The sequence below is a fragment of the Gnatocerus cornutus genome, chromosome 7 (genome assembly GCF_029298725.1).
Source record: "Gnatocerus cornutus isolate USDA-ARS CGAHR chromosome 7, icGnaCorn1.1, whole genome shotgun sequence".
NCBI lineage: Eukaryota > Metazoa > Arthropoda > Insecta > Coleoptera > Tenebrionidae > Gnatocerus > Gnatocerus cornutus.
The window spans coordinates 14,167,897-14,195,825 of NC_142239.1; the positions used below are offsets into that span (position 1 = coordinate 14,167,897).

General features: G+C 37.2%; 4 protein-coding genes across 6 annotated transcripts in view; 2 read left to right on the forward strand and 2 right to left on the reverse strand.

Moving 5' to 3' along the window:
- Positions 1-19,766, reverse strand: part of LOC148171329 (glyoxylate reductase/hydroxypyruvate reductase-like) — a 32,642-nt gene extending 12,876 nt beyond the window's left edge. The window contains exon 1 of one of the 2 annotated variants that reach the window (XM_088040881.1): positions 19,614-19,766. In XM_088040881.1, the coding sequence (XP_087897007.1) occupies positions 19,614-19,615 (2 nt within the window). In that variant the 5' untranslated portion in view covers positions 19,616-19,766. Of the gene's footprint in view, positions 1-17,367; positions 17,426-19,613 lie in introns of those variants that run through there. The other variant, XM_088040884.1, reaches the window with a different exon arrangement.
- Positions 12,193-13,185, forward strand: net (atonal bHLH transcription factor 8-like protein net). Its single transcript, XM_088041073.1, has one exon. It carries the CDS (start codon positions 12,282-12,284, stop codon positions 13,068-13,070), a length of 789 nt encoding a protein of 262 aa, XP_087897199.1. The 5' UTR covers positions 12,193-12,281; the 3' UTR covers positions 13,071-13,185.
- Positions 16,126-17,338, forward strand: LOC148171331 (putative odorant receptor 85e). The gene is made up of 5 exons (XM_088041719.1): positions 16,126-16,283; positions 16,330-16,762; positions 16,810-16,908; positions 16,953-17,108; positions 17,161-17,338. Exons 1-5 carry the CDS (start codon positions 16,126-16,128, stop codon positions 17,221-17,223), a joined length of 909 nt encoding a protein of 302 aa, XP_087897845.1. The 3' UTR covers positions 17,224-17,338.
- Positions 19,767-19,966: 200 nt separating the features above from the next.
- On the reverse strand, positions 19,967-27,691 carry LOC148171332 (pyruvate kinase-like). Of its 2 annotated transcripts, none has more exons than XM_088040731.1 (8): positions 27,544-27,691; positions 27,371-27,481; positions 27,101-27,324; positions 26,236-27,054; positions 25,969-26,191; positions 25,765-25,921; positions 25,673-25,712; positions 19,967-20,015 (listed from the first exon to the last, which is right to left on the reverse strand). In XM_088040731.1, exons 2-7 carry the CDS (start codon positions 27,474-27,476, stop codon positions 25,700-25,702), a joined length of 1,542 nt encoding a protein of 513 aa, XP_087896857.1. In that variant the 5' UTR covers positions 27,477-27,481; positions 27,544-27,691; the 3' UTR covers positions 19,967-20,015; positions 25,673-25,699. The 2 variants fall into 2 exon arrangements, with proteins under 2 accessions (XP_087896857.1, XP_087896856.1); XM_088040730.1 differs by having other exon boundaries at positions 27,371-27,498.
- Between the last annotated feature and the right edge of the window lie 238 nt (positions 27,692-27,929).

Consider the following 27,929-nt stretch of genomic DNA (forward strand, 5'->3'; position numbering starts at 1 on the left):
CCTTCTCAGAATGGATGTTGAATAGAAGCGAAGCTCGCGTCTAGCTGACGCCAAGGAGCGGCTCTTTGCCAGACTTCTTTGTCTTTCTTGTCGGTTGCTTTTATTTAACGATTCTCCGAAAACGTAGTTTCCCGGTTTTTACTGGGCCACTCTGACACCTGCGCTTAGGCTATTTTGGAAAGAGGGCGCGATTTCTTCACGTTTGCGTCCATGACGAGGAGATGAGGGACGAAAGACCATCTGACCACATTCCGATGGTGAACGCGGCTAATTTTATCGTGCATTGTGTCGGTGACAGGAGGAATGAGTGAGCGGCGAAGGTTCAGCGCGGCGCCACTTTGACGCCGCCGACGCTTTATATTTACATACGCCGCCAGTTGTGTAGACTAAAACACACCTGGCGAGACGCTTCGCGAGGTATTTCTTCGCGACGCCTACGACGAGATATAAAGGGAGCGATCTTATAGTTAAGAGGAAACTCGCACTTTCTTCGACGGCATTCTCAAACACCTACTTCTATTAATCAAAAACTGACAAACTTGCATTTAAAACGATTCATCAACTCGAGAGGAGCTTTTATAACGGCGCAGTTCGCTCGTTTTGGACCATGCTTAATTTGTTTTGGCACCACGTTCAAATTTGTAGTTATGGAACATCGCCTTTACATGATTGTTATTGCCTGTTATATTTATAAATACAAGAGTCGGACTAAATAGTGATGCAAAAGTGCAAAAGCCCATTATAAGACGACAAAAGATGATTGACATAACTCCGGGAGGTCGAAACACCCTCAAAACGCTCAACCACTGGCGCCTGTTCCAATTAGCTATTCACCGGAGACTGCAGTTTTGCCCAATTGTTGCTAATATCAACAGAAACTTTCAATAAAATTGATATAAATAAATAAATAGTATAAGCACTAAATTAAGTGTTAATTAACTTTACGTTTATAAACCAAATAAACAAACTATCAAAATGAAAACACGTTTAAAGTTGTGCATTTTGTGTGAACATTACGTAGATAAGTGCATTATAAACAATTTGGTGCTAACAAACTTTATTTTCCGCAAATACTAAACTTGGTGCAATCAGAAGTGTAATAATCATACATGTAAAATAGACTAGAAAAAGTTTTGAAACACGATTAAAAAAACAAAAACGTTACATTTAAAAAACAAAAAATGCATGCGATATTTGAAAATGTAGAGCATATAAAAATAAATTAAAATTAAAGAAAAGATAGAATAAAGTGAAATGATGAACACTAAAGTAGATACAAATTTTAGTAGAAAAAAATTGTAACAGAAAATAAAAATTCATAAACAGGAAATATAAATTCATAAAAATGTGAAAAATTCCAATAAACAACAAGAATAATTCAAAGCGTACGAAAAATTAGTGGAATCTGAAAAAAACGAAGAATCAAAGACTTGAAGATACTTAAATGTAACTGAAGGATTCCAAATATTAATTGAAATATCATGCAGAATCCTACAGAATACAGATACATATTTTCAAAGAATGTCTCAGAATGTCAAATTTCAGAGAATCTCAAAATTCTAAAGAAACCTAAAAAAGTCTGAAAAAATTTAATATATGTAGAAAATAGAAAGATTGCAATCAAAAATCTTTATTTTTTAAAATATCTAAACTTCAAATATAAACAAGATGAAGAATACAAACAATTAAAGAGTCGCAATAATTGGAGAGATTTAAAAAGTGCAAGGACTATCCTAAAACAATCTCCAGAAATCTGAATAAAATCTTGAAAAATCCTGAAGACACTCGAGAAATCCAGAAATTTTTAGAAGATTTCAATCGATTTCAAAGCATCTCATTGTTCCAAAATGTCATAAAATTTCAGAAAAATTTAAAAATCCTGTAGAATTTAGAGAAAGTGGAAAAATTTCACCCAAAAATCTTGATTTTTTACGAAATCCAAACTCCAAATACATATAAAAAAAAAATAGAATCCAGATAAAAACAATATGAGGAATACAAACAATCAAAAAATAAAGAAACATAATTATGTAGAAACAGAGAATCCTAAAAAATCCCAGAATTCCCAAAGGACTCTAGGAAGAATCCTAGAGAATTTCAGTAAATCTAATTGTCCTAGCATAACGTAAAATTTCAGAGAATCTCAAAATCCCAAAGAAACAAAAAAAAAACGAGAAAATAATCAAAAACACTCGGCCAAAAATCTTAAAGTTATAAAAGTTATAAAATAAATAAATATAAACATTATTGTAGAGTATCAAGAATCGAAGAAACCTAAATATAAGTAAATCTGTACTAGAGAATTTCAGAAAATTTTAGGTCATCTCAATTTTCCAAAGAAATCCTAAAAAAGTAAAAACACTGAGAAGTGTTCTCGAGAATTTCAAGTCAACAGTTCTATGATTAAATTGACAAAAACAAAATTTTATTCCTAGCTAAAGACTCAAACTGTTACAAAAGGTTTCGGAAAATTTCTGGAATCTATTTATACAACAGTGAAATATTCGAATGCCTATAAATTAAAACCGTTCGATTTGCACCAGGCACCAGATGTTTGAAATTCGATGATTGCGATGCATCCCAAAGCCGAGATTTACATCTCATTGACTGGAAGTTACGAAACACTGTTATTTCTTAATTCATTTCGATCTAATTAATTTTTTAGGTCATCTTTGACTTCGCTCAAACTTGCATCTAAATATTGATTTCTGCAAGCATTACTAAAACTGTAAATTTAATTACAAACCGTCCACATTTCTTGCTTGCGACCACACCAGACTTGTCGCCACAGAACTGTTTTTGATTGCAAAAATGACATTCTCCATATAAAGAACCCGTTGAAAACCAATTAACATCAGATGCACCATCTGTTCTGAGAATCTTTGCAAATAACAACCAAACAACACTTTACCGTTGCTAACAGCTAAATATTGACGATCCGAGGAGGAAACAAAAACGATTTTATTGTCTCGCCGGCATTTGCCTTCTGTCACAAAACTCATCCAACTTTTAGAGATAAACGTGACGTTTTCTAATTTTTTTATTTATTTTAGGTACTTTTACGTCTTCAGTACTTCTTTGCTCACCCGTGCAGATTGCAAGGAATTATACGAGTCGTTTACCAAGTTTCTTTGCCGGAACAAGTGACAGAGGGGCTATTAATTTTTCTTTGTTTGTTATTGGCAGAGTGGCGAATAATTTGCAAGTGACAGGTGTCTTCTTCAGTGGCGACTTTCACCTGGCCTTTCCTTTTTTAGCAACGTTAGATTTTATTTATTTTTGGTACTCGCCACTTGTTTGTGCTTTTCCTGAATAAACAAACAAATTAAGCGGAAATTTGTAAACAAACAAACAACGATGGTGCGAGCGCGTTTTGATTGTAAATCAGTTAATTCACACGGATTTTTTTACTCGATTTCAACGAAACTATTATTTAAAACGTTCTCAAAGGTACATTAAAATTATTAACGCAAATACTTATTTTTCGTGCGAGAACCTCGCGCAAATTGGTGGCAGCAGCGTCTATTTCTGGCGCCAGCTTTCGCAATTCCAAATTTTACGTTTACAAACCGTTAATTGCGTCGTAACTGCCCCAACTGCGTCACAAACTTTTCCTGTAAACGTCATGAGTATTTTTGACAAGCGAACAATGAAGAAAACGGCACCGGTGCCACCAGTGAGCTGGTGCTATTTTCGAATCTTGCCAGCTTGTGGTGACGTCAACTTCGCCGACCATGTGGTCACATTATCCTCAACAAATTGAAAACAAATCTGTAAAATGTGTATCTATGATGAGAGAGACATGCACGTGTGGAGGAGAGGAGGCGGCACAGATGCGATGTTGTAAATCAGTGGGATTTTGTGGCGAGCGAGAATAGCAGGACGAGTTGCTTGCACCACTTGAGTGGACCGAAAAATGGGAAATATTTTATTTTCTAAGCAGAAATGCGGTGGATATGAATCACATTTAGATTTAGACGTAAACAGAAGATATAAGTTTGCTTACATAGCAATGAAATTCGCGGTTTTTTTCTTACGTCGAAAATAAAGTTTGCACTAATATTTACAGGCGTTTGCGAAAAATTATAGATTTTATGTGTAAACGTGAAGATCACGCAGCTGACATTGAAAACAACGCAATTATGATTAGCCTCGTGAGCTTCGGCAATTTTCAGAAATTATAGTTGAATTATTCATAACAATAATATATATTTATGTACTTAAGCACAATAAAAATGTAATCATCACTTCCTTGAACATCTAACTGTGAGAACAAATTTTACTCTTTTATTTTGCAAAGTTCTCCGACATTAGTATAAAGGTTACTCATACTCGTATGTTTTCACGATTTTAAAAGTCAATCGCTGTTTTGCCACTACTTCATTAAATTTAGTAGGAAAAATTACAGGCGTACCTGTAGAATACGGGGAAAGTTAGACGATAAAAATTCTTTTCGATCTGAAAATAAAATGTTTGACTTAAAATGCGTATTTTCTCCTGAAATATGAAAACTTATCTATACATTAATATCAGTGATCTTTTTCAGAAAGCATGTACACATACATTTGGTCAATGGATTGTATTGATTGTATTGAATCAAAAACCTTTATAGAATGAATGAAAAAAATGAAATCGAATGAAATTCCAACAAACAATAGAAAATATTTGTTTTGTGTTTGAAAATTTATTTTGAAAAGATATAAATAATAAACAATAATATATAATAATAAAATAAATAAATAAATAAATAAATATTATAAAAAAAACAAAACATTAAAAACTCAAAAAAAATTGTAGAATATAAAAAATGTGTGCTTAATTATAATTAGATTAGAGAACATTCACTAAATTCCATAATAAAAACTTCGAAAATTTTTGTCGTTTTGTGTACTTTTTTGAAAAATTAGCCTTTTCTACAAAAAACATGAAATTATAAATTTGACCGTATGCGCAAAAGTTAGAAATTTTATTTTTAAAAATCCGGCGCATCCACCATTTTTACAAAATTTGGTATTTTCTTTAATTCTGTAAATAGGGATTTTTTCAGCGTGCAAACTGATCTAGAATTTTAAAAATTCCTGTAAATTCAACAGTTTAAAACTAAAAAAGTTAGGAACTACTAAAATTTTAAAAATGTCTATTGAAAATAAGAGTAATCGAGAAGTGGAAGACAAATTGAAATTTAGCAACTGGTTATTTTTAAAACGTTTGTTGAACAAAAATTTTCATTTGAACCACTCAAAATTAAAGTAATTCTGTGAGTCCGGCTGCTTTAACGTTAAATAATGAAAATTTGAACAATTCAATACATATTATACGTCCGATTTACAGAAGCTAAATTAAATCTTTAATTCGCGTTAAATTTCTAACGCCACGTTAAAGTGATATATGATAGCTTTTCTGCCAATCAAATGTCAGCAATCGTCTAATTAGAGGTGAGATGAACTTAATTTCATTTAAATTATGGGTAAACCGGCCAATAATTCAAAATATTACATTAAATCCGACGATTATAACGTAGAATCAGACATCATTTTTAAGAATTCCTTTAGGTGAATTAGTTTGCATCCAGGATTCTTTAAAATTCCCTAAAAATATTTAAAATTCTCTTTAAAATCTTTTAGATCCTTCATTCAGGTGCTGAAGATTCCAAATTTTAAAAAATTTAAACGAACTCTTTAGATTCTTTCGACTTGATATCAGAAAGGTTTTAGAAAGTCCAAATAAAATTTAGAGAAAACGCAATACAAAAACATAATAATGATAATCTAAACAGGTTTTCTGCCTAATCTAAAAGAAATTAAGAAAATCCAAACAGAAAAACAAAAATAAAATAAAAAAAAATTGCCAACTTTTTCTTTAGGATTCTATTTTCTATTCTTGCATTTTTCAAACTACCTTTAAATTCTTTTAAAATCTTTATTTCCGGTAATTATTAAAATTCCGTGCTTTTTGAATTGGATAAACAGAAATAGCACAATTAAAAAAAAAATTGATGTAAAAAACAAACTTTTTTTTAAATATCACTCTGGGTATGTTTAAAAAATTAGTCTTCATAGAAAAGACTTATTTAAATCAATAAAGTTATACATGGTAAAGAAAAAAGACGCCCATAAGTGGAAGTATCATGTCCTTTTCTGTTAAAATCAGAAATCAAAGCAAAATTAATCTTAATAAATTGCTGCTTAACACTTTCTAATAAAATTTTACAGTCGGCAGTCTCCGTAACTAAGTAACTATAATTGAAAGCTTTACAATGTTGCAACATCAAAAATTTTTGACAAAGTCAAGAAATGGTACTATTAAAACTTGGTTTAAAGCACTTTTTTTCCTTTTTTGATACAAACTGTAATTAACTGTAAAAATCCAATCTCTAACATTAAAATTGTTATAAAAATTTTAACCAAACAGAGTTTGATGGATTAAAAAATAAAGCTTCTATCTTAGTTAAAAAATCACAAATTTCGTTTTGGCTCTGGATAAAATTAAAACACGGTAGGTAGCATAGCCGTTTTTTCATCACCCTGTATAGAAAATGTTAACAATTAACAAAATCCAAGAATAATACTACAATCTGAATTCAAAAAGTCAAAGTCATAAGAGACGTAAATCCGATCAAAATAAAAACAATTTTCTGAAATATTTAATCAAATCTTGTTATCTTCAATTGGCTTTAAAATTTCAAGTCATGCCTTTGATTGAAATTGTTTTTGTCAAGTAATTTGACGTTGTCAACTAGAAAATGTAAAAATTTTAATAAACAATCTGTACAAAACCATCATGTTTGAATCGTATTGAAAAAAATTCTCTTATGAAAAATTAATCACAACACGTACTCATGCTTTCCTTTTTTTTGCCTTTCAAGACAGTTCCAATCTAATAACTTCAAAATTGGCAGCTGTCAAAGTGGCAATTAAGGACACGCTATGGAATTCCAAAAATAACTGAGTTGATGAGTTTTTATATGATCGCTCGATAGAAAATTCCACCTTTCAATACCTAAAACTATACAGAGCGTTTTTTTAACGATTTGTTTGAATTATGAAAAAACTTGAACTCAAAACATTGAACATACAATAAACAACTGATGGAAACATTCCAGTTACATAGTAATATTTTTAATTACATACATATTTGAAAACAATGTGACGTCAAGCGACTGTAAAAATATTATCGAGGCAGAAAAAAGCAACCATAAAATTATATCTACATCAGATATTGATATTTTATGACACTGACACTGTTTACTTCTAAAACCATACGCAGTGATCACATTGAAACCACTTTTTTTTTAAACAGAGTAAAATACAATTTTACAGCAGGCCTTGCACTTTTTTCCATGTTGGTCGCTCTGTTCGCTGTCAAAGCTGACATTTGGATTGCCATTTGCCAACTTTGACCAATGCAGCCAGCCTAACAGATCGACATTGTTTCTTTTCAAAAATGATCTTTTTTTTGACAAAATGAATGTTCATGGTGCAAATGAACCTCGCTGGCCTCCGACGAGCGACCATCTGGCCGGTGGCATTCCTCCGTTGTAGCACTACTTGTGCGGTATTATTTATGGCGCGACTCTGGCGCCAGCTGGCCACGGTCACTGCTCCAGCCAGTGGCGCACTATACAGCATCCCAGCCAGCGGACAGACATCCGATTTCACACCTACGTTCATGGGACGTCCCATTACTCGGGACGAGGCGCAAATGGTAATTTACGACGATTCCATTATTACGAGTTAAAAGGATTGGAGCAGAGGCGGCGACAGGTGTTGCTAGGACAAACAATTAAAAACGAAGCGAGACGACTAATTTTAGATAATGGTTCGTGGGTGACGGAATGTGCTGGTATCAATCACTGAATTTGATCCCGGTTGTGTTTTATGGAGCACAGCTGGCCACTAAAATAATATCGCTGGATTCCCTCAGATAAGAAAACACACATGGAGAGTACAGATGTGGATGGGATTATAAATTGTCTTCATCTAACCCGTTGCGACGGGGTCGTAACGTCTGACTTCAAAGAGCCAGTTTCGTTAGTTATTTCAGGTTATTTCCTCCACGCCAGTAACAATGAAAGTAATGTGGTAACGTTAACGGGAAATGGTATCGTTATTGACGTTACTGACAGATGTCTGCTTGATATAAAACTGTCAATAACAAAACGCGAACTAATTACCCAGGTGTTTCGAATTTTGTTTATACAAAGGGTAGGAGGAACACGAAAGATAAATAAATGCAATATCAACGGAGCAGGATAAACAAATAAATCATTTCATTAAATTCTCAACCCATTCACATCTGCTGAAATAGAAACACGAAGGCACCATTTCTTTCAATACCACACAGAAGAAAAAAATTAAAATGACATTTATTGCGCAACTAGCTGTTAATCCTCATCTTTCTCGACGCCGCAGCTGTTATCCCAAAAATACAACCGGGAATAAGAAACTTTCTCGATTACTTATGTCACCAAAATAACTCCACGCACGCCTCTGTTGTAAATTCGCCAATTTTCAAATATGGTTATATTGGCACGACTTCCACCTCCCAAAACCCAAAGAATTGTTATGGAAAATAGGTGACTTCTTTTACGACGGGCGGCGGTAGATACAAACGTCATAAAGTTAAAGAGCACCCATTCAATTACTTAAGTCAGAAATTGTTATTTACAACTTTGACAGGATGTTCCGGACGAGGGGCTATAAATTAGTTTCCGAATTGTGAATTTATGGCTGACGCATCGTACGTCAAAGAGGTTGTGATAAAATTGATTTTTTACTTGATTCGAACAGAAATTCAAGTTATTTAAACAGGTTGTAAAAATCAACGGACTCAGCAGACCATTAATGGTATTAAATAAATGCAGACCAGATGGTTTGAATTGACAATTTTTTCATGCAAAAGGAAACTGACACACTTTGTGCATGTATTTCATAGCATAGGCTCTGCGTTCATTTCTCACAAGCGGCACATCCAAGCTATTGTTATCGGTAGGTATAGTAGTTGTAAAAACAATATTGAGAAATAAAGAAGTGGAAATAAAATAAAATCGCCTGGCGCATCCACCAATTTTAAAATTCGTTTTGGCTTCATTATGTGAATATTTGAAAAATTAGACTTTTTGACCTCTTAACTTGTAATGAACGCATGGCAATGATACAAAAGCATTGGCGGTTTCAGTGCGGAAAAGCTGTAGCAGTGCGGCAAAAATGTCATATTATACTGGCCGCTCAGTGGGATTATTTACACACGTAGTTACGTTATTTAAAATAATTTTTCCACCTTCAAAATAAAAAAAAAATTTTTATTCGTAGCGCCATATATTAAAAATTGCAAGTGACGCTGCAAGAATTGTGAGATGTGTCAATTCAGGTTTAGATGGTTTCCCGGCTAAATTTTTTTTTACAAATCTCGCACTGTAAAAATTTTACGTTTCTCCAGCAAATGCTGCTTGAGCTGAGGCTAAAACGAGAAAGTTTGCTATTTTATGTGTAAAAAAATCTAAAAAAAATTAGGGACATCAAACTGCTACTTTAATTTTCGTAATTCTCTGGATTTTTGGAGTGTTGGTGTTATATACTTTAATACATACTAGAAATCCATTTCGAAAATATGCACAATTCTAAACGTTAAATATTTTATTCAAAAAATTGCCGTCATTTTGGAGGCATTCTTTTCAATGTTTCGATAAATGTAATCTACATACAGTTCGCCCAATTGTCTAGTGTGCTTATGGCTTTGACTTTGTAAATCATTAACAGCTCATTGAGAATGATAATCGCTAAGCTAGTCGACTTGCAGGAATTTCACCTAACCGGTAAAATTCGAGGGTTATTATATTTATGGAAGTTTGCAGTAAGGTGGCTGTAAAAGATTTAAAAAGTCAAAGTCATAATTGCACTAAATCTTGGAACAAACTGTACATCTACGTCAAGTCGAAAATTTGGGCAAAAATTTGAAGTTTGAAACTATGCCATGGTAAATGCAGTAATTTTGAAATTTTGAAAATCGGTTCTGTGAAGATTTCTGCGATTAGTTCGGTGAAAACTACTAGAAAATAAACGCGTTTAGGAAAACTGAAGCCAAAACTTGTGCATTTTACTTTAAAACAACAAATAGGCCTGGCGCATCCACCAAATTTGCTTTATCTTGTAATCTTGTATTATCTTGCAATGTTCTAAATTCGATTACATACATCTAAATTGGCTGAAGTTTACTATGAATAGAAAATGAAATAAATAAAAGAAAAAATTATGACAAGAATTCCGTTTGAGTACATACATATTTCTTACATTTACATTAATGTACATTACATTTTAATAGTGGGCGCATCATCACTTTTGGCAAAAACCTTTCCAAATTGATGTGCCAAGCGGTTATCGTAAAATATATTTTGAATCTTTTGAAATTTCTGAAAGTATAAATGTTCGCCAAGAGTTGCAAAATTTTCTTTGTTCAAAAACTTGCTGATTTAATACAAATTTGAGATAAAACGATTAGTAGTAATCTAGACTGCCCAAAAAAATTCAATTTAACCAATTTTAAGATTTAATTGTTCGGTTAAGTGTCTTAATCCAAATTGGTGTGGGTCATATTAAATTTAACCAAATTAGACAACATTGTGGTAATTTTATTGAACTAAATTTGAGTAAATTATACGTAAAAGTGAGTCAAATTCAATTACAATTAATCAAAATTCAAAATGTAATTAGAAACATCATTTCTATTGCTTTTGATAAAATTGCCTTGTTCTCTTTTTTAAATATTACTTATTAAAAATTTATTGTAATAATTTTTAGGCACACGTTCACTTTAAATCATAATTATCTCTCTCCATGTTCCGCTCTCTGCTGATAACAACAATTAAAACACAATTCACGTATCTATTTGATCGTATGCATAACATACACCCACATTCATAGTCAATAAATGGCCATTATATCGAACTGATTACACGACTATTGTTTGAAAAAAACCGAACCATTTCCATTCATCCATCCCATACAAATTTCAAGAAAAATCTGATAAAATACCCCCAGCATATCATCTTTTTTCAGTGAAAACAGCTCACATTGAAAAAATACAAGCATTGCCTAATCCAGCTGAGCCACAACAAAAGATAATAACCTCCAACCTCGAAGCAGGCGGTCTTTGCGGCGACAAGCGACCAGTCATTAACAGCCGTTATCTATCGTCCATTGTCAGTCATAAAAGAAGAAGATAAAAGAAAAGCAATCACATCCTCTATTCATGTTTTTAGCCAAAAATAAAACCGGATTAACGACGATTTATTGTCTCGATTTAGAAATTTAATCCTAGTGAGATTTCCATCGTAATGAAATTAATTTGGTTGAGGAAAAAGCACAGCGTGACTTGGAGGAAATGAATGGATAGTTCTCACGTCGGTTATTCTTACTAATGTTATTAACTTGACGTATTATTATGTAATTAACAATCGTTGCAAGTACACGGATATGAAGGTCGGGTGACAGAACGACGCCTTCGAGCGGAGTTTTTTCACGTGGCGCCAACCTCTTTTTGGACTTCTCATTATTAACAATTGATAATATTTGCATATAATAATAAATCACTTAATTATGGTAAATGATAAATCAACAGTTATCGTATTCCAGATTTCAGTTTCCGGACTGGTCAAAAAAAGAGTTGTTTGATAGACTCCGGTCCTTTTTCTAGTTTTTCTGGACTGACTCGTGAGTAGAATAAAATAAACTCATGCGATATTTTACAGCATAATCATGATTATAGTGTTACACATGATGGAGGCAGATTTATGTTAACATAACGTTATAAATAATAAATGTGTGTTTCTCACGCGGCAATAAAACAGCGCATTATTGTCTATCATTAAACAATTAAGAATTGCAGGTACCCGGAGCTGAAGGTCAGATGCCATTATATCCTGGTTTTCCAGGTGGCGCTTATTATCCCGTTTAGGATAATTACAGTTTTAGTCCAACAATCGTAATTAAATAAGAATTGTTGTGTTAAATGACCTCCGCCCGGTTCCGCTAAAATCGTTCAGGTCGAGATTATTAGGGCTCTCTTTATAATCTCGCAGGCAAGCACCTGCTGCCAGAAGCATGCATTCCAAACCCAGCAAGACTGTTACTTCTCACACTAACAGCGGCGAGACAGCTGGCGCCAACATAGGGCGCCCACACCCCTCCTATTCACATTTACTACACAACATTTCATGTCAACTTAGTATAGTTTGGACCTCCAGCAAGTGAACATCGCACAAGTGCAGCTCTGTTCAGTGTTCCATGAACATGATGACAAATGGACCACGAAAGCCTCTGACTCAATTTCCACACACCACCATGGAGTACGACGAGGTGCACTCTCCGACTGACTCCAGCGAGGATAGTGTGGAAGTGAAAATTTCCCCAATTTCCCTCCGGAATAAAAGAAAGTGCGCTGAACCGAGGAAGGTCCAGGAGTTTTCCGGGCCACTCAAAAAACGCATGTGTTTGAAAGTGAAAGCGGAAAGTGAAACAAATTCCAGTGAAGCGCACCCTTTTCGGCCGTGGAGTCCGAAAGCGGCGCCGAGTTTCGTGCCGCCTCCGACGCCCACCGGGGGGTTTTTCCGGCCGCCGTCGCCGATTAAGGAAGAACCGGTGGCGTTGTTAAAGAAACGGGATGAAGAAAGAGTTCCGGTGCATCCAGGGGCGGCTATGACGCCAGAGGAGGCGGAGATGACTATTCTGAGGTCGGTGGAGGCTTTCCCTGGATTAGGGCAACCTCAAAGACGGGAGCAGAGGAATTACAAGAACATGACGAGGGAAAGGAGGATCGAGGCGAACGCGAGGGAAAGAACGAGGGTGCATACCATAAGTGCCGCTTTTGACACTTTGAGGAGGTCGATTCCGTCCTATTCTCACAACCAAAAACTTTCCAAGTTGTCAGTTTTGCGCATTGCTTGTTCTTACATAATGACTCTGTCGAGCATCGTAAACGGTGATGAACCCGCAACGGCGGATTGTGTCGATCTTGTAACGCGAACGATACAAAGGGAAGGAAAATTGCGGAAGAAGAAAGACGACAATGACTGAAGAAATGTGATTTTAGTTCCTACTTTCCGAAGACCTGTTTGTTGCCATTAAACTTTGTACTTACTGTAAATAATTTTTTTTTTGATTTATTTATTTCAACAACGAGTTATTTTAATTTGTGTTTTATTTCCACAACCTTGGAATTGTGCTTCTTCAGGTGTACAACTAAATCCAACGATACTTTTATTTATTAACAGGATAATAGAGTTGAGCGATTGAACAGATGGTCAGGAATTGATGCCAAAATTCCTTAATAAATTGATCGAGCGCGAAGAAAAGTGTATCGTGGGTGTAAATTATCGAATTTTCAAGATCGCAATAACCATTAAGAAGCGCTTTTTAGGATGTTGGCAATCGAATTTTCATAATTGGTGCCACCGGAATGTTCACGGATTCGAACAAAACGTGTTTTGGTTGAAAATTTAAAACACTTTCATTTTAATATTAATGTTTACGCAGCATGCAAATCAAGATATTGTACTAATTAGCTAGATAACGCACTATTTTGTATTCGCAACGGGCTGATTGTTTTTAAATTGGAACATATAGAAAAACAAAATTGTTATGACGACTGTGACATAATTATCAAAGTCGTAAATGTGATCCTTGATGTGATGAAACAAAGAGTTAATAAATACAGAATATTCAAAAACAGATCTGTCCACGTTTTTATGGGAATTTGAAGGTTCTAGATAACGGCAATGGTCATTATCATTATACATACACATTTCTGATTTTTTGTCCTTGGATTCTTGGATTCTGCAAACCTTCAGATTCTTCAATTTCATTTATCCTTATTTATCCCCAGCTTAAAAAATGATCGGATGAAAACCTTTCAAATCCATCCTATCGTAATTTTTTAGCTTCATTCATATCTTACTTTTAGGTCATCCTTTTGAATTTCTAGAATCTTTTGGTTGCCTGAAATTTCTTTAAATCGCTGAAATTTCTTCATGATTTCTTGAATTTCACAGTTTCTTTTAATTATATTCTTCAAATTATTAACTTCTTTGAGGTGACGTAAAAAATTCGAATCTTTGTTGTTGAACAACTAGTGAAAATTCACTTTCCGAAACTTTAAACGACCATAACTCTATTATTCGTAGTCGCACCTATATTTTGAGTCTGTATTTAGAATCTGCGTGAAGTTCTGCGTAAAATGAGCCCCAATAATGCATGTTTGCTCCCAAAATGAGCGAGAAATCGACCGAAGAAAGTGTGCGCAAAAATTTATTAGCTTTTTAATTTTTCAAGTTCTTCAGATTTTTTTATTATTTTTTTATTTCTCGATCGAAATAAATTAATAAAAAATAAATTATAAAAAAGGGATTTTGGGAACAAATTGAAGCGACGCATTTGCACAAACGAATGCAAGTTTCAATGCTAAACAATCCTGTGCAGTCAGTCAGTCGGTGCGATAAGATAATCTCAGGTTTAATTTTATTATTTGTTAATATTTTGTCACGACAAAAGGTATTTTTAAAGTTAAGATTATATAGGTCATGATTGTTTTAACATAAATAAATAATAAAAAAAGATAAAACTTAAAAAAATTCAGACTTGAAGAAGAGTAAGTTTCTCCATTCCAAAACTCACCTTGACGGCGAAATTTGATAGGCCTAATATTCATTGCAAAAAGGTGTAAATTATGGTACTTAATTATAATTATCAAGTTGGTAAAATTAATTGTACCATTTGCTTATCTGCTTGTATAATTTTACCGAGCACCCACGTAAATAGTCCTAATAATAATAATCCCCCAGAATTTCTGATAGGCAACCAAATAAACAAGAGGTGACTTGTTTAACTTGTGACAAATTTGCGTTCTTGTGCCAAATATAAGAAATATTACAAATCCACGGCGCAAAAAATGCATTTTGCTTACGATATTCACCACTTCTCCTTATTATACAAGGTGTCTGGAAAGTGACGCACCATCTTGAAAGTGGGTGGTCCCCCAGAGTACCAAAAAAATGTTGAAAAGTATTCCCGACTCTCTGTTTTCGCAGGAGAAGCAAAACAAAATTAGGAAAATGGCAACTTTGCAAAACTGTGCCCCCCTATAATTTAAATTTCCAGTATTCAAAGCCATAGTAACGTTGCTGTTGTATTGTTGGCGTTAGTCAGGTCGGCTCATAAACAAGTAATGTAACTATGGTTTCAAGTGAACGATGCCACATTGATCGACATTGTTGATTCAAAAATTTTGTTAACAGTTTTCGGGCATTTCTTACAAGATTTTTCCGATTTTTTTTGCACCACGTCTTTGCGCAAAATGTTCTTTAAGTAACAAATTTATTTAAACGTAAAATTATTGCACAGAAATCGTTAATTTTCGCATCAAACTTTGCCTCTTCAACCCATCATATCTCGAAAAATTGAAGACATGGATTTTTTTTAACATTTTTCCGGTGATCTATGGCATTGTCCGATGATTCAGTTTCACGGTGGTGCGCGACTTTCCAGACACCTGTATTTATAATTTTTATTTATTGTTTTTTTTTTTTTTGCCCGGCGCCTCCACCAAAATCGCCACTTTACGTACCACCTTGGAATTATTTATTTAGAAAGTTCGTTGTAACTACCACCCTTAACTACCACAAACAAAAATCTTGAAACCAGTCCGACAATAATTACGAAACTTGGACATAATTTTAATTATAGTCCACTCCGTACTATTTAAACGCCACACGTCAATTCCCTCCATCAATCACAATATGACCACCCTAAAATATTTTACCACCGCCGCTTTCATGCTGAAGCTCTCATTCTTATACCCCATCGATACAAAATCGCTCATCCAGAAATGTTTGTATTTTATTTGGGGTTTTTTCTACATGTCGTCTTTCGTGACGACGTTTGTTCAGTGTGCTGTTTATTTGTACAAGACTCCCTTTAATCTAATAGAAGAATCAATGGTGATAATGAACACAGGTATGTTTACTGTCGTAAAGAAAAATAATTTAATTGAGTTGCAGTCATTTACTTTTCATTGTTTGTAAACTTCACGTTCCTGTTGGTAAAAAGAGAAAAATTATCCGCGCTGGTGAAGAACATGAACGAGGATTTCGTGGATGAGAGCGATAATAAAATAGAACATGTCACGATGGATGGTGCTTCGAAATTATCGAACAAATTCGCGTGTTTCTGGTCAATTAATTGTGTCTTTAGCTCGCTAATGCCGACAATCTCGGCACTAGTCGGTGGGAATATGTAAACTTACAGGACTTATAAACCGCGTTTTTATGATTGTTTTTAGGGTCCTGCCGATCCTGGAATGGATCCCGTACGACCACGACGACCCTTTGGTGTTTTTTTTCACCTATATGTGGCAGGTTTTCTGTTTAAGCACCTTAGGAACGATTTACGCAGTGTTGGATTTAGTTTTTCCGTGCATTTCTATACTAATAGCGCAACAATTTAAGATTCTAGCGAGCAATTTCAAGAATTGTTGTCACCGCTCGCTTTTAGAGTCAGATGTGCACAATTTAAGCGACACTGAGCAGAGAGAAGCGTTCGGAACAATTAGGTTTCGAGAGAGCAATATGAACTATTTCAAGAAAAATATAAGACATCATCAACTACTTCTGGAGTACTGTGAGAACATCAACGACATCTTAAGCACGTTCTTGCTGGGGAAAATTTCCGCTGCAATTTTCAACACGCTTTTCATGGCCTTTAGTCTGATCACGGTAAATGAGATAAAACTAAACTAAGTTGTCAAGAAATAAATTTCCAGACGGGAAATCACGCGATGATTTTCGGTTTAACGACGTATTGTTTGTCGACGAGTATCGAACTTTTCATCTACACTTACAGCGGACAAGTTTTAACTGAGGTAGATTAAAAAGTGCTACAATACCTGTAAAAGAGTTCTTTTAGAGCGCTGATATTTTATGGAGTTTATACGAGAGTCCTTGGTATATTTGTGATTTACAGTTTCAGAAAATATTTCACATTGTTCAGATGCGAGCGTGTAAAATGGTGTATACAAGAGCTGGGAATTACTTCTCGATGTCCGCTTCATCTTTTATCACAGTTGTAACTTTGTTATTGACTTTATGACAAGTAGTAACTTTTGAATTTTCAGTTTATGAAGGCTCTGGGTTCTTATGTCGCACTGTTGAAAGAGCTCACCGAACGAGAAGAATAAAATAAAACAGACATCCAATTCAAAAAATAAATTTCGCGACTGTTTAATAATTATTGTTGTTTTCATAAATATCTGCACTGTTATTTTTACATGCATTATTATTATAACATTAAAACAACATAAAATAAAATATTATAGACTCACGACTAAAAAATATTTATAGAAATCTCCATCACACTCACGTGCACTCACTTTATGGGTCTTTTCAACATTAAAATTACTTATTGTTAGCTCAAGGTTGAGCTTAAGTAAATTAAGGTATTAGATAATTGCTGTTGCTACAAACAGAACGTTGTGTGTGTTATAAACCCATTTTAATATGTAGGCTATTTACTAAAAATATAGCTCGCTTAACGTTAATTTCACGTTGTTGATTCTTGTTAATATTTTGAAGATATTAACCAATAAGGGTAGGATGTAAATAAACTCTCGCATAATACCCGCACGTTGGGCGACATTTAACCCTCATTTAGTTCCAACCAGGATACACCAGGTAAAAAATTTATTAGTGTTTACATTATAAATGAGGGGAATTTTATGAAAATTGCGTACTCGTCAAGAGTGTGAGTCCGGAACGTAATTAGGAAGAGAATTTAGATTAAATTATGGAAGTCAAGAGTTTAAAGAATCAAATGAAAGACCTGAAAAATGAGTGCGATGAAAATCTCAAGCACACATTCTTTAATTCTTCCATTCTTTTCAGTTTCAGAAAAACGTTTGGATTTTATCCGGGTTCAACTGGTAGAAAATTCGCAATAAATGAACAATAACAATATTTTTGGTTATTCCTTAGGCAAATTAATCAAATAGGAACAATAAAAACCAAGTTTTTTATTAACTTTGAGCTCCTGAATTCAACTCTGCAATCCAAAAAGTTTTTGAGGTATGTAAAAACAGGTTAACACTTCAACATTTAATTTTACCGTTTTTTTTTTAAATTATTCGAATCTAATCCGCTAGATATAAATATTTGAGGCTAATTAGATAAAAAACTTTAGAAAATTTGACAACTACATAGGTACGTTTAAATCTATCAGAAGAGGATGAATCAAAATCGTCTTAGAAGTTTAATTGTTGCAAGGGATTAAAGATGATCCCTACATCTAGTCAAAAATTTGAGAAAAAAGTACACATAATCTAAAGCTGTTTGCTGATGAAAAAAAAGTCTAAACTAATTAAGGTGAATTGGGGTAAGTTCGAACTATCGAATCATTGTTTATAAAATAAATTGAAAGTTTTTATTATCGCAAAATCGGTACAAATTTGATCTTACATTAGTCCACATTAGACTTAACACTGCTACCTGAGGCAAATTCGAATTTATTTTTGCAACAGAAAAACAACAAAATATTAATTCTGGCGCAACGAAGAACCCCTAGCTTGCTTTCGTTTGTTTTGCGCGTTTTTGTCATCAACAGCCAATGAATTGATTCTATTTAATGCATGACTTAATTAGCTTAAAATTGGGTGCACTTTTTTGTTATAAAAACTAATTTGATAAGAACGCGAGCCAGTATAAATGAGTTCTTTTTTTTTTGCTTTGACTTCGATTTCAATTAAATTCTCCACTTTGATAGGAAGCAAGGTGGAACTATAAATAAAAATATCGAAAATTGCTCTTTTTTGCTGTTAAACTTTGTAATATGACCCGATTATTAAACAATTATAATTTGATTTAACGCGAAATCCAAATATCTGAATTTACTAAATCAACCCTCATGTCAGAGACGTATTCAATTTTTTTTCTCGAAAGAGTACTCCTAACTACCAACACAATGCTACTTGACTCACCCCCTCCGAAACGCCCTTATGTAGTCAGGTCCGGGTTTAGCTCAACAGAATTCTCGCAACAAAAGAAATTGTCACCTGTCGTATCGGCCTCAAACAATTATATGAGGCAAAATAATCATTTTCATACCTTTCGATATTGGTGTGTTTTCGAAAAAAAGTTTTGTAAGAGTAGTAAGAAAACTAACAAAGCTTCAAAATTAAACTGAAAATCTTTTTTTTTCTACGGTTAATTTGGCTTTTCATTTCTTTAATTTGTGGATGTGTTCTTCATTATTATTAATTAAAAGACACAAAATCAACCCATAACTAAAAACATTTAGCAATTACTTTATAGTTACTTCGGTTTTTTGAGTATACAAAAGAATCCTGCTAAGACAGGAATATCCACTCTCGAGCAACAATTTTAGTGGCAGGAAGACGGAAAACCACATTAAGAAGTTTCTCTATAATTTGTATCCAAAATTCGTTGCAAACGACTGCTCTGTCTTAGTTATTACCTTCACCATATCAATTACATTTTTCTCAAATGCAACGTAATTCAATATAATTAATTACAAATGCAAAGCTAGTTTAAATCAGAGTGACAAATAAATACTTACATTTCAGCTCAATTACGGCACTTTTTACACATAAACAGACACTAAACGGCACAACTAAACTGTACTAAAATAAGATAAAACAGCAATAAAATTTCAAATTATTGTTAGGTTATGTTTGTTTTACACGATCACGATGTATTGACAGGTTATTACTGTGGCAACAATACATACAGATGTGTATTGCTGGTTGCCTAAAACTTGAAAGGCTTGAAATAGTATTTTATCCAAAACGCAAAAAATTATACTCATTTCCCACGAGTATGAGTATTTATACTAGTGGGAAATAGAACTTTCATGCGAGTTTTACACAAAATAAAAATGCAACATTTTTTTAAATTGTAATTTATTTACATAATTCAAGCTAAACTAGTAGCAAACGATGTCTGTTACAGTATTTTTAACGTATTGTCACGTTGGCCGAAAAATCAAAAGTCTCGCTTGTAACAATAACAATTTTATTGTGCACTATGAACACTCTCGTACTTCACAATTATTCACTTTACAGGACTTCCAAATACTAGACTATATATAATCCTATCACTACTCCCCTATATACAGATATTCCCCTACCACTAGCCTAATGCTGGAGCGCTGCGAGAATATTCGGGAGTTCCGCCTATGACTCAGCGACCTTCTAGAAACGGCGACTCTAGTAGCACACGGAACGTTCCAGCGCTGGCGCTCGAAGCTTCCAGAATCTTCTCGTAACACTGCCCCCCTCTTAGTTCTGATCGTCCCGATCAGACCAAACACCTGATTCTCCGTGATATTTACAAAGTCTATTGAGATGAACCACTTTCATCTTTGAACGGGCGCTGCGTTGGATCCGATACACCACGTCGTTGATCCTCTTGATCACCTTATACGGTCCCTCCCATGTAGGTGTCAACTTCGGAGATAGGCCCTTCTTTCGTCGAGGGTTGAATAACCACACCAAGTCTCCCTCGTTGAATCCTTCATGATTAGCCGTCACATTATATCTGGACCGCATTCTGTCACTAGCCATTTTGATCCTCTGCCTCACAAGGTGGTGTGTATCCAGTAGGGTCTCTCTCAGGTTGTCGACGAATTGCGGTACTTCCTTTCGTTCCGCCCCAGGCGAACCAAGCAGAAGATCACAAGGGAGACGCAGCTCTCTTCCAAAGATAATCCTCGCTGGTGTTTCTCCCGTGGTTTCATGAATGGCAGCTCTGTAGGCCATCATAAACAAGGGCAGTCGACGATCCCAATCCCTCTGGTGCTCTTCCACTACCTTGGACAGGTGTTCCTCCATCGTCTGGTTGAATCTCTCGACCATGCCGTCGGATTGCGGGTGCAAGGGTGTGGTTCGAGTCTTCCTAATTCCCAGCAGCTTACACATCTCTTGAAAAACGCCAGACTCAAAATTCCTTCCTTGATCGGAATGCATTTCGAGTGGAACTCCAAACCTGCTGAAGAAATTATCCACTAGGACTCGAGCTACTGTTGTGGCTTCTTGGTTGGGAAGGGCATACGCTTCCGGCCATTTACTGAAATAATCCTGCACAACCAAGATGTACTTGTTGCCGTCGTCAGTCTTCGGAAATGGCCCGGCCACATCTAGAGCGATTCTCTCGAACGGGGCTCCCACGTTGTATTGTTTCATGCTTCCTTTAGTTCGCGTTCGAGGTCCCTTGCTCGCCCCACAAACTGAACATCTTCTACACCACCGTTCGACATCCTCCCGGCAGCCAACCCAGTAATACCGCTGCCTAATCTTATTTAAGGTTTTGTTCACTCCGAAGTGAGCGCCTGATGTTCCGTCATGGACCTCCTTGAGTACTTGGGGGACTCTATTCTTGGGCACTAGTAACTGGGAGGTTACTTTCTTCCCGTCTGCGCTTTCCCAAGCCCTTTTCAGTACCCCATTTTCTACTCGCAGTGAGTCCCACTGCGCCCACATCGCCTTCAACCCTGGACTCTTTTCCGAGACATCTTCCCAACGCGGCCTTCCATTATCCGCTTCCTTCCACTCCAGCAGTGGCCCAATTTCCTGGTCCGCCTGTTGATCCTTCCGAAGATTCTCCGTAGTCCAGTCATCATCACAACCGATAACCATCCTGTTTATCGGCAATGGCCCTTCAATCTTCGCGCACTGCTTGCAATCCTTGCAAGGTCTTCTAGAGAGAGCGTCAGCGTTATTGTGTTGCTTTCCTGGTCGATGTTTGATTTTGAAGTGGTATTGCTGCAGCCGCTCAATCCACCTAGCCACTTGTCCTTCGGCGTCTTTCATCTGTAGTAACCACGTGAGGGCAGCATGATCAGTCCTTATCAAGAACTCGTGGCCAAACAAGTATTTGTGGAAATGCTCTACAGATTTTACAACGGCCAGCAATTCCTTTCTTGTAGCGCAGTAATTTCTCTCTTGCTTGCTCAACACTTTGCTGTAATACTCGATCACTCTCTCTTCTCCATCCTGCACCTGCGATAACACCGCTCCAATGCCGATGTTACTGGCATCTGTGTCTAAGACGAACTTTCCATGAGTCCTGGGGTAGCTCAAAATCGGGCTAGTGCACAAAGCTAACTTCAGCCGCTTGAAACTGCTTTCGCAGTCTGATGTCCAGTTGAATGATGCCTTTGCTTCCGTTAGTTTGTGCAGAGGTGCAGCAATGTTGGCGAAACCTTCTACAAACCGCCGATAATACGTGCAAAGTCCAATAAAACTTCTCACATCGTGCTTGTCCTTGGGTCTGGGCCATTCCTTAATCGCCTGAATCTTATCTTCGCAGGTCTTGATTCCTTCAGATGACACCGTATGCCCCAGAAACTCCACTTTCTTCCGAAATAGATGGCACTTTTTCGGATTAAGTTTCAAATTGGCACCCCTAAACCGGTCTACCACTTCTTGAAGGTTCTTCAGGTGTTCATCGAAGTTTTTACCCATGACCATAACGTCGTCTAAATAAACCAGACAAGTTTTCCACGTCAATCCACGCAACACACATTCCATTAGTCTTTCGAATGTAGCGGGTGCATTGCAAAGCCCAAAAGGCATAACCGTAAAGTGGTACAAGCCACTTCCCGTGGAAAACGCTGTCTTCTCCTTGTCTTCGGGATGAAGTCCCACTTGCCAATATCCACTCTTCAGGTCTAAGGTTGAGAACCACGTCGACCCCGACAGAGTTGTGAGAGTGTCGTCAATCCGGGGTAATGGAAAACTGTCTTTCTTGGTAACATCGTTGAGTTTTCGGTAATCCACACAGAATCTTGTACTACCGTCTTTCTTGGTTACGAGCACAACCGGCGAAGACCAAGGACTGTTGGATTCTTCAATAATCCCTTCTTCTTGCATGGATTTTACCAACTGTTCGGCCTGCTGTTGCTTCGCCCACGGTAACCTTCTCGGTGCCTGTCTGATGGGTTGATGGTCGCCCGTATTGATTCTGTGTTGAACGATGTTCGTTCTTCCTAATGGTTTATTCTCAACGGCGAACACGTCCTTATTCTTCTTGATGAAAGCCTGCGCTTTAAGAGCCTCTTCTTCAGAAAGGTCACTCGTGTCTACCTCCAGCTTTAACTTTTTCACGGTCTTCACGTTTTTCTTTGATGGCTGTGCGTCACTTATTCTGGAAATCGGAACACACACAGCAACTAGATCGCCCTTCTTGATCGTGACTGGAGTAGGGTTGATATTCGCCACCCGCACAGGTATTTCTTTCGTCACTTTTACTAGTGTCTTTCCAACAAGAATTGGTTTTGTCATGTCTCTAGTCGGTTCAATCATTCCAACGCAGCTCCCAAAGTTACTTCCTAAACGCACACTTATCACTTTCTCGCTGTTCCCATCCACACAAGTATTTTCACAGGCGAACGCTTTCACTCCATCTTCTTTTACTTCTGGGGTCGATAACACAAAGCTTTCGGTTCCAATCTTGAGGATCTTCTCGTTGTGATTAAAGGAAATCCCATGTCGTCCAATAACATCCATTCCCAGGATCATCTCATCCTCAATTCCTGCCACCAGCACCCGATGCCGAAACTTCATACCTCCCAACTGGACCGTGACCTCTGCCTCGGCACTTACTGTGGCGACATCTCCCGTGACTGTTTTTAAAATAGCACTCGTTGTTTCCAGAGATGTCCTGTTGTCCAACATGTCCTTTCTCACAAGGGAAACCATGGCTCCGGTGTCGACCGTCATCTTCACTTTTCTCCCATTCACACTTCCTTCAATTATCAAACTCTCAAAATTCCTCTTCAAACGCATAACGGAAATAACTTTGGGGCTTGTGCTCTCCCCAGCCAGTGTGTGCCCCTTGACACTGCTGGGCTTTAGTTTTCCGACTGCTGAGGACGTGACTGGGGACCGTTCTGGTCGTTCCTAGGAACAACCCTACAGTCACGTTTAAAATGGCCTGGTTTTCCGCAACGATAGCAGGTCTGGCTAGTTCGCTGCTTCAGTGCCATCCGTAGCTCCCTGTTTTCCTTGAGGATGTCGTTTAGCTCGGCTTTCGTGACGAAAGCGGTAGGTGTTGCCTCTTCTTCGTCAATACCCACACCTCGAATTCGTCGGTAATCGGGGACGTTCACAGAGCTCTTGAAAACGGCTTCCACCTCTAGAGCGCGCACCAGAGCTTCTTTTGCGGAGTGATAGCTGCCCAGTCGGACCGTTCTTTGTATTTCTGGATCTCGAATCCCTTGCAGGAACGTATCCACAGCTAGTTGTTCCACAAAATTCGCCGGAGCCGAAGGGTAGGCGAGCAAAACAAGGCGCTTGACACTTGCCTCAAATTCCTGCAGAGACTCTCCAGTTCTCTGCCGCCGCGTCTTGAGCTCTGAGACGTATACTTGCTGCAGGTGTTGGTTTCCAAATCTGGCCTCTAACGCTGCCATCAGCTGGTCGTACCGCTCTTTGTCTCGTCCTGGAACTGTCTCTAGCAGGTCCAGAGCCGCCCCTCTCAAGGAAACTATCAGAAATGAGGATTTTTCTTCTTCCGACCATCCATTTTGTTTGGCCGCCACTTCAAATTGCAGCTTGTAATTGTCCAGTGAGGTCGACCCATCGTAAGTCGGAGGTTTCATTTCTTTCGTTGTGGTCAGACCGGTCCTATTCGGAACTTGACGCCTTAAGCGAAGTAACTCATTTTCCATGTGCTGTTTAAATCGCTCCAGATCTTTAACTTCTTCTTTGACGCCTTGTAGTTCTCCCTCAACGCCTTCAAGACGCTCTGCTACTTCTTCTTTGACGCCTCGTAGTTCCTCCTTGACGCCTCCTATGCACTCTTCTACTTCTTCTCTGACGCCTAGTAGTTCCTCCTTAACGCCTCCTATGCACTCTTCTACCTCTTTTTGAATTTCATCGACCTTAACCATAATGGCTACGTTCATGTTTTGTTCCATGTCTTTAAGCTGGTTCAGGATTGCTGCATTCTCTGTTTGTCTTCTTTCTTCTTCTTCCAGTTTTTCTCTTTGTCTTCTTTCTTCTTCTTCTAGTTTTTCTTTTTGTCTTCTTTCTTCTTCTTCTAGTTTTTCTTTTTGTCTTCTTTCTTCTTCTTCTAGTTTCTCTCTTTGTCTTCTTTCTTCTAAATTTGTCTCCAATTTTGCCATCATAGTGGTCATCAATTCTTGTAGCCCCTCCATTTCTGCGGCTTGCTGTCTGGTTTGAACAGGCATAAAAATTGTCCACAATCAGGTAACAATGTCACAGTCCGGTAATGTCACGAATTTTCCGATCGAAAATTCCAGAATTTTCTCGATCACAATGCTGGACGGGATCCCACTTTCTGACACCAGTTGTCACGTTGGCCGAAAAATCAAAAGTCTCGCTTGTAACAATAACAATTTTATTGTGCACTATGAACACTCTCGTACTTCACAATTATTCACTTTACAGGACTTCCAAATACTAGACTATATATAATCCTATCACTACTCCCCTATATACAGATATTCCCCTACCACTAGCCTAATGCTGGAGCGCTGCGAGAATATTCGGGAGTTCCGCCTATGACTCAGCGACCTTCTAGAAACGGCGACTCTAGTAGCACACGGAACGTTCCAGCGCTGGCGCTCGAAGCTTCCAGAATCTTCTCGTAACAGTATTTTCTTTGCCCTCTGACTGTCTTCTACGGCACCGACCTAAAACAAACAGTATTATGGTCCATCCTTTGAGGATACAACAGACCCTTACAGCAAAGCCAGTGTATTGGTGAAACCAGCCCCTTGATGCAGCCCTGTAACAACCACAACCAAATCCCCGGACTTAATAAAACCCACCAATTTCCCATGATCAATTCCTGCCTGTATCCTGGCCTCCACATTTTCGGTCCATTCCACGGGAACGTCCCCTACAAATTAAACCTAAATTTCCCTCTAATTTAACCATGAACAATACCATCGAAGTACAAAGGCATGATAGCTCTGTGAAGATGCAGTTGTCGTGCAACTTGTGCATTCTTCGTCACTGCAACAATAGGACATCTGGGTCTATATTTCGATAGTAACCTCGCCGAAGTCCCTGTTTTTGTAACAACAATAATTGCAGAAGCCAAAGCGTTCATAGACGCTTCAACTGTTGCAATGGCGGTGGTTTGGACGACATCCAACGGCACAGAAACCTAAAAAACTCATTATTTTCGTAGTTTTCCCCACTCACACTTACTTCTCTGGTGAGGTCGCTGAAGAGTTGCTTCTGCCAGATCGCCGCCTCCGCTTCTTGACAAATACTCGCCATGGTCTGTACACATACCACCGGGTACAGTCCCTTGGCTGTTTCACCCGCCAACATCACACAGTCGGCACCATCAAGAACAGCGTTTGCTACATCAGCACTTTCAGCTCGTGTAGGTCTTGGTTTATCAACCATCGACTCCAACATATGAGTGGCGATGATGATGGGTTTCCCGACTTTGTTGCACCTAGCAACTATCGCCTTCTGTGCGAGGAAAACCTTCTGGAAAGAGATTTCCATTCCTAGATCTCCACGGTCGATGAGAATACCATCAGCAGCGTCGATGATCTCGTCCATGTTTCTCACTCCTTGCGTATTCTCAATTTTGGCGATGACGCGAATGTTGGAGTCGCCGAGGATGTTGCGGATTTGGTTCACTTCTTCGGCGTTTCGTGTGAAGGAGGCGAAGATGCAATCGACTCCTTGTTGGACGCCGAATTTTAGATCGGCTTTGTCTTTTTCAGAAACAGTGGGGAGATCTTTCTTTACGTTTGGAAGGTTGACTCCTTTACTACTTCCAAGCAAACCTCCGTTTGTAACAATGCAGTGAATACGATTCCCGTCGATTTTTTCCACAGTTAGAGTAATCAGACCATCGTCAATAAAGATCTGATTTCCCGGACTTAACACCTTCGTGATGTTCTTATAATCCACGTAAATAACACTTTTGTTTCCGGTTTTCACGTACTTTTCGTCGGTTGTAACAATGATTTTCGCCCCTTTTTCTAGTAGTACTTCAGAAGACATCCCCTGGAAGATCAAGGAGTGATGGTAATAACTTAAATTTGATACGTACCCCTTCAAGAAGACCGGTTCTAATTTCAGAGCCTTTGGTATCAATGGCTATGGCCAGAGGGAACGCGCGCCCAATCTTCTTGCTATAATTAGCAACAGCAGTCCTTAAATTCTTGATGAGTTCTGCATGGTACTCATGAGTACCATGAGAAAAGTTCAGACGCGCCGCATTCATCCCAGCTGCCATCATTTCCTCCATAATAGCAACATCGCGACATGCCGGTCCTTGAAAACAATTTAACATCTAAAAGAAACTTATCTTGATATTTACCAATTGTACAAACAATTCCTGTCAAACGGATATATTTAGGTTGTGCAACAATATCCAAATTACTGATGTAATCAAGGAGATTTTTCTTCGACGGTTCCACACTCATGTTTGCTGCGTACGGCGCACAACTAAAAATAAACGTACTCTGAGAGTCAACGATAATAATGAGTTACCTGTTTGTCCTGATCTTTAGCAAGTTCTTGTTAAGTCGATGAATTTTATGTGCACGGAACGAGACGCTGTCGAGGATTCGTGATTCTGATTAGATGTTCGTGTTTGACGAAAACAGTAGTGTTATCGCTCGAGTGGGTCTTTATCAGTGAGCGATGTTGTGGACTATCACAGATTTGAATAGTGTCGGAAGATGAATTATGTAATGTTGGAATAGTGATCGATAAGTCGAGATTGTAAAATTTTCCTTGGATTTGTTTAATTGTTGCTGTCCCATTACAGTTATTATTATTTATTACTAATCAAAATATTTTATGAACAATTTGTGCTGAACCAGTAAAAAGGCATTTCTAAAGTAGAATTGCTCCTGATTCTGAATCTGAAGCTC

Excerpts from the sequence above, each read along its gene's own strand:
- net (XM_088041073.1), top strand. The coding sequence starts at position 12,282 with ATGAACATGATGACAAATGGACCACGAAAGCCTCTGACTCAATTTCCA.
- LOC148171331 (XM_088041719.1), top strand. The coding sequence starts at position 16,126 with ATGAACGAGGATTTCGTGGATGAGAGCGATAATAAAATAGAACATGTC. Across the intron at positions 16,763-16,809 it reads TGGCCTTTAGTCTGATCACG|ACGGGAAATCACGCGATGAT; the intron begins GTAAATGAGATA and ends ATAAATTTCCAG. Across the intron at positions 17,109-17,160 it reads CCGCTTCATCTTTTATCACA|TTTATGAAGGCTCTGGGTTC; the intron begins GTTGTAACTTTG and ends TTGAATTTTCAG.
- LOC148171332 (XM_088040731.1), bottom strand. The coding sequence starts at position 27,476 with ATGAGTGTGGAACCGTCGAAGAAAAATCTCCTTGATTACATCAGTAAT. Across the intron at positions 27,055-27,100 it reads GAACCGGTCTTCTTGAAGGG|GGGATGTCTTCTGAAGTACT; the intron begins GTACGTATCAAA and ends TTGATCTTCCAG. Across the intron at positions 25,922-25,968 it reads CATGCCTTTGTACTTCGATG|GGGACGTTCCCGTGGAATGG; the intron begins GTATTGTTCATG and ends TTTAATTTGTAG.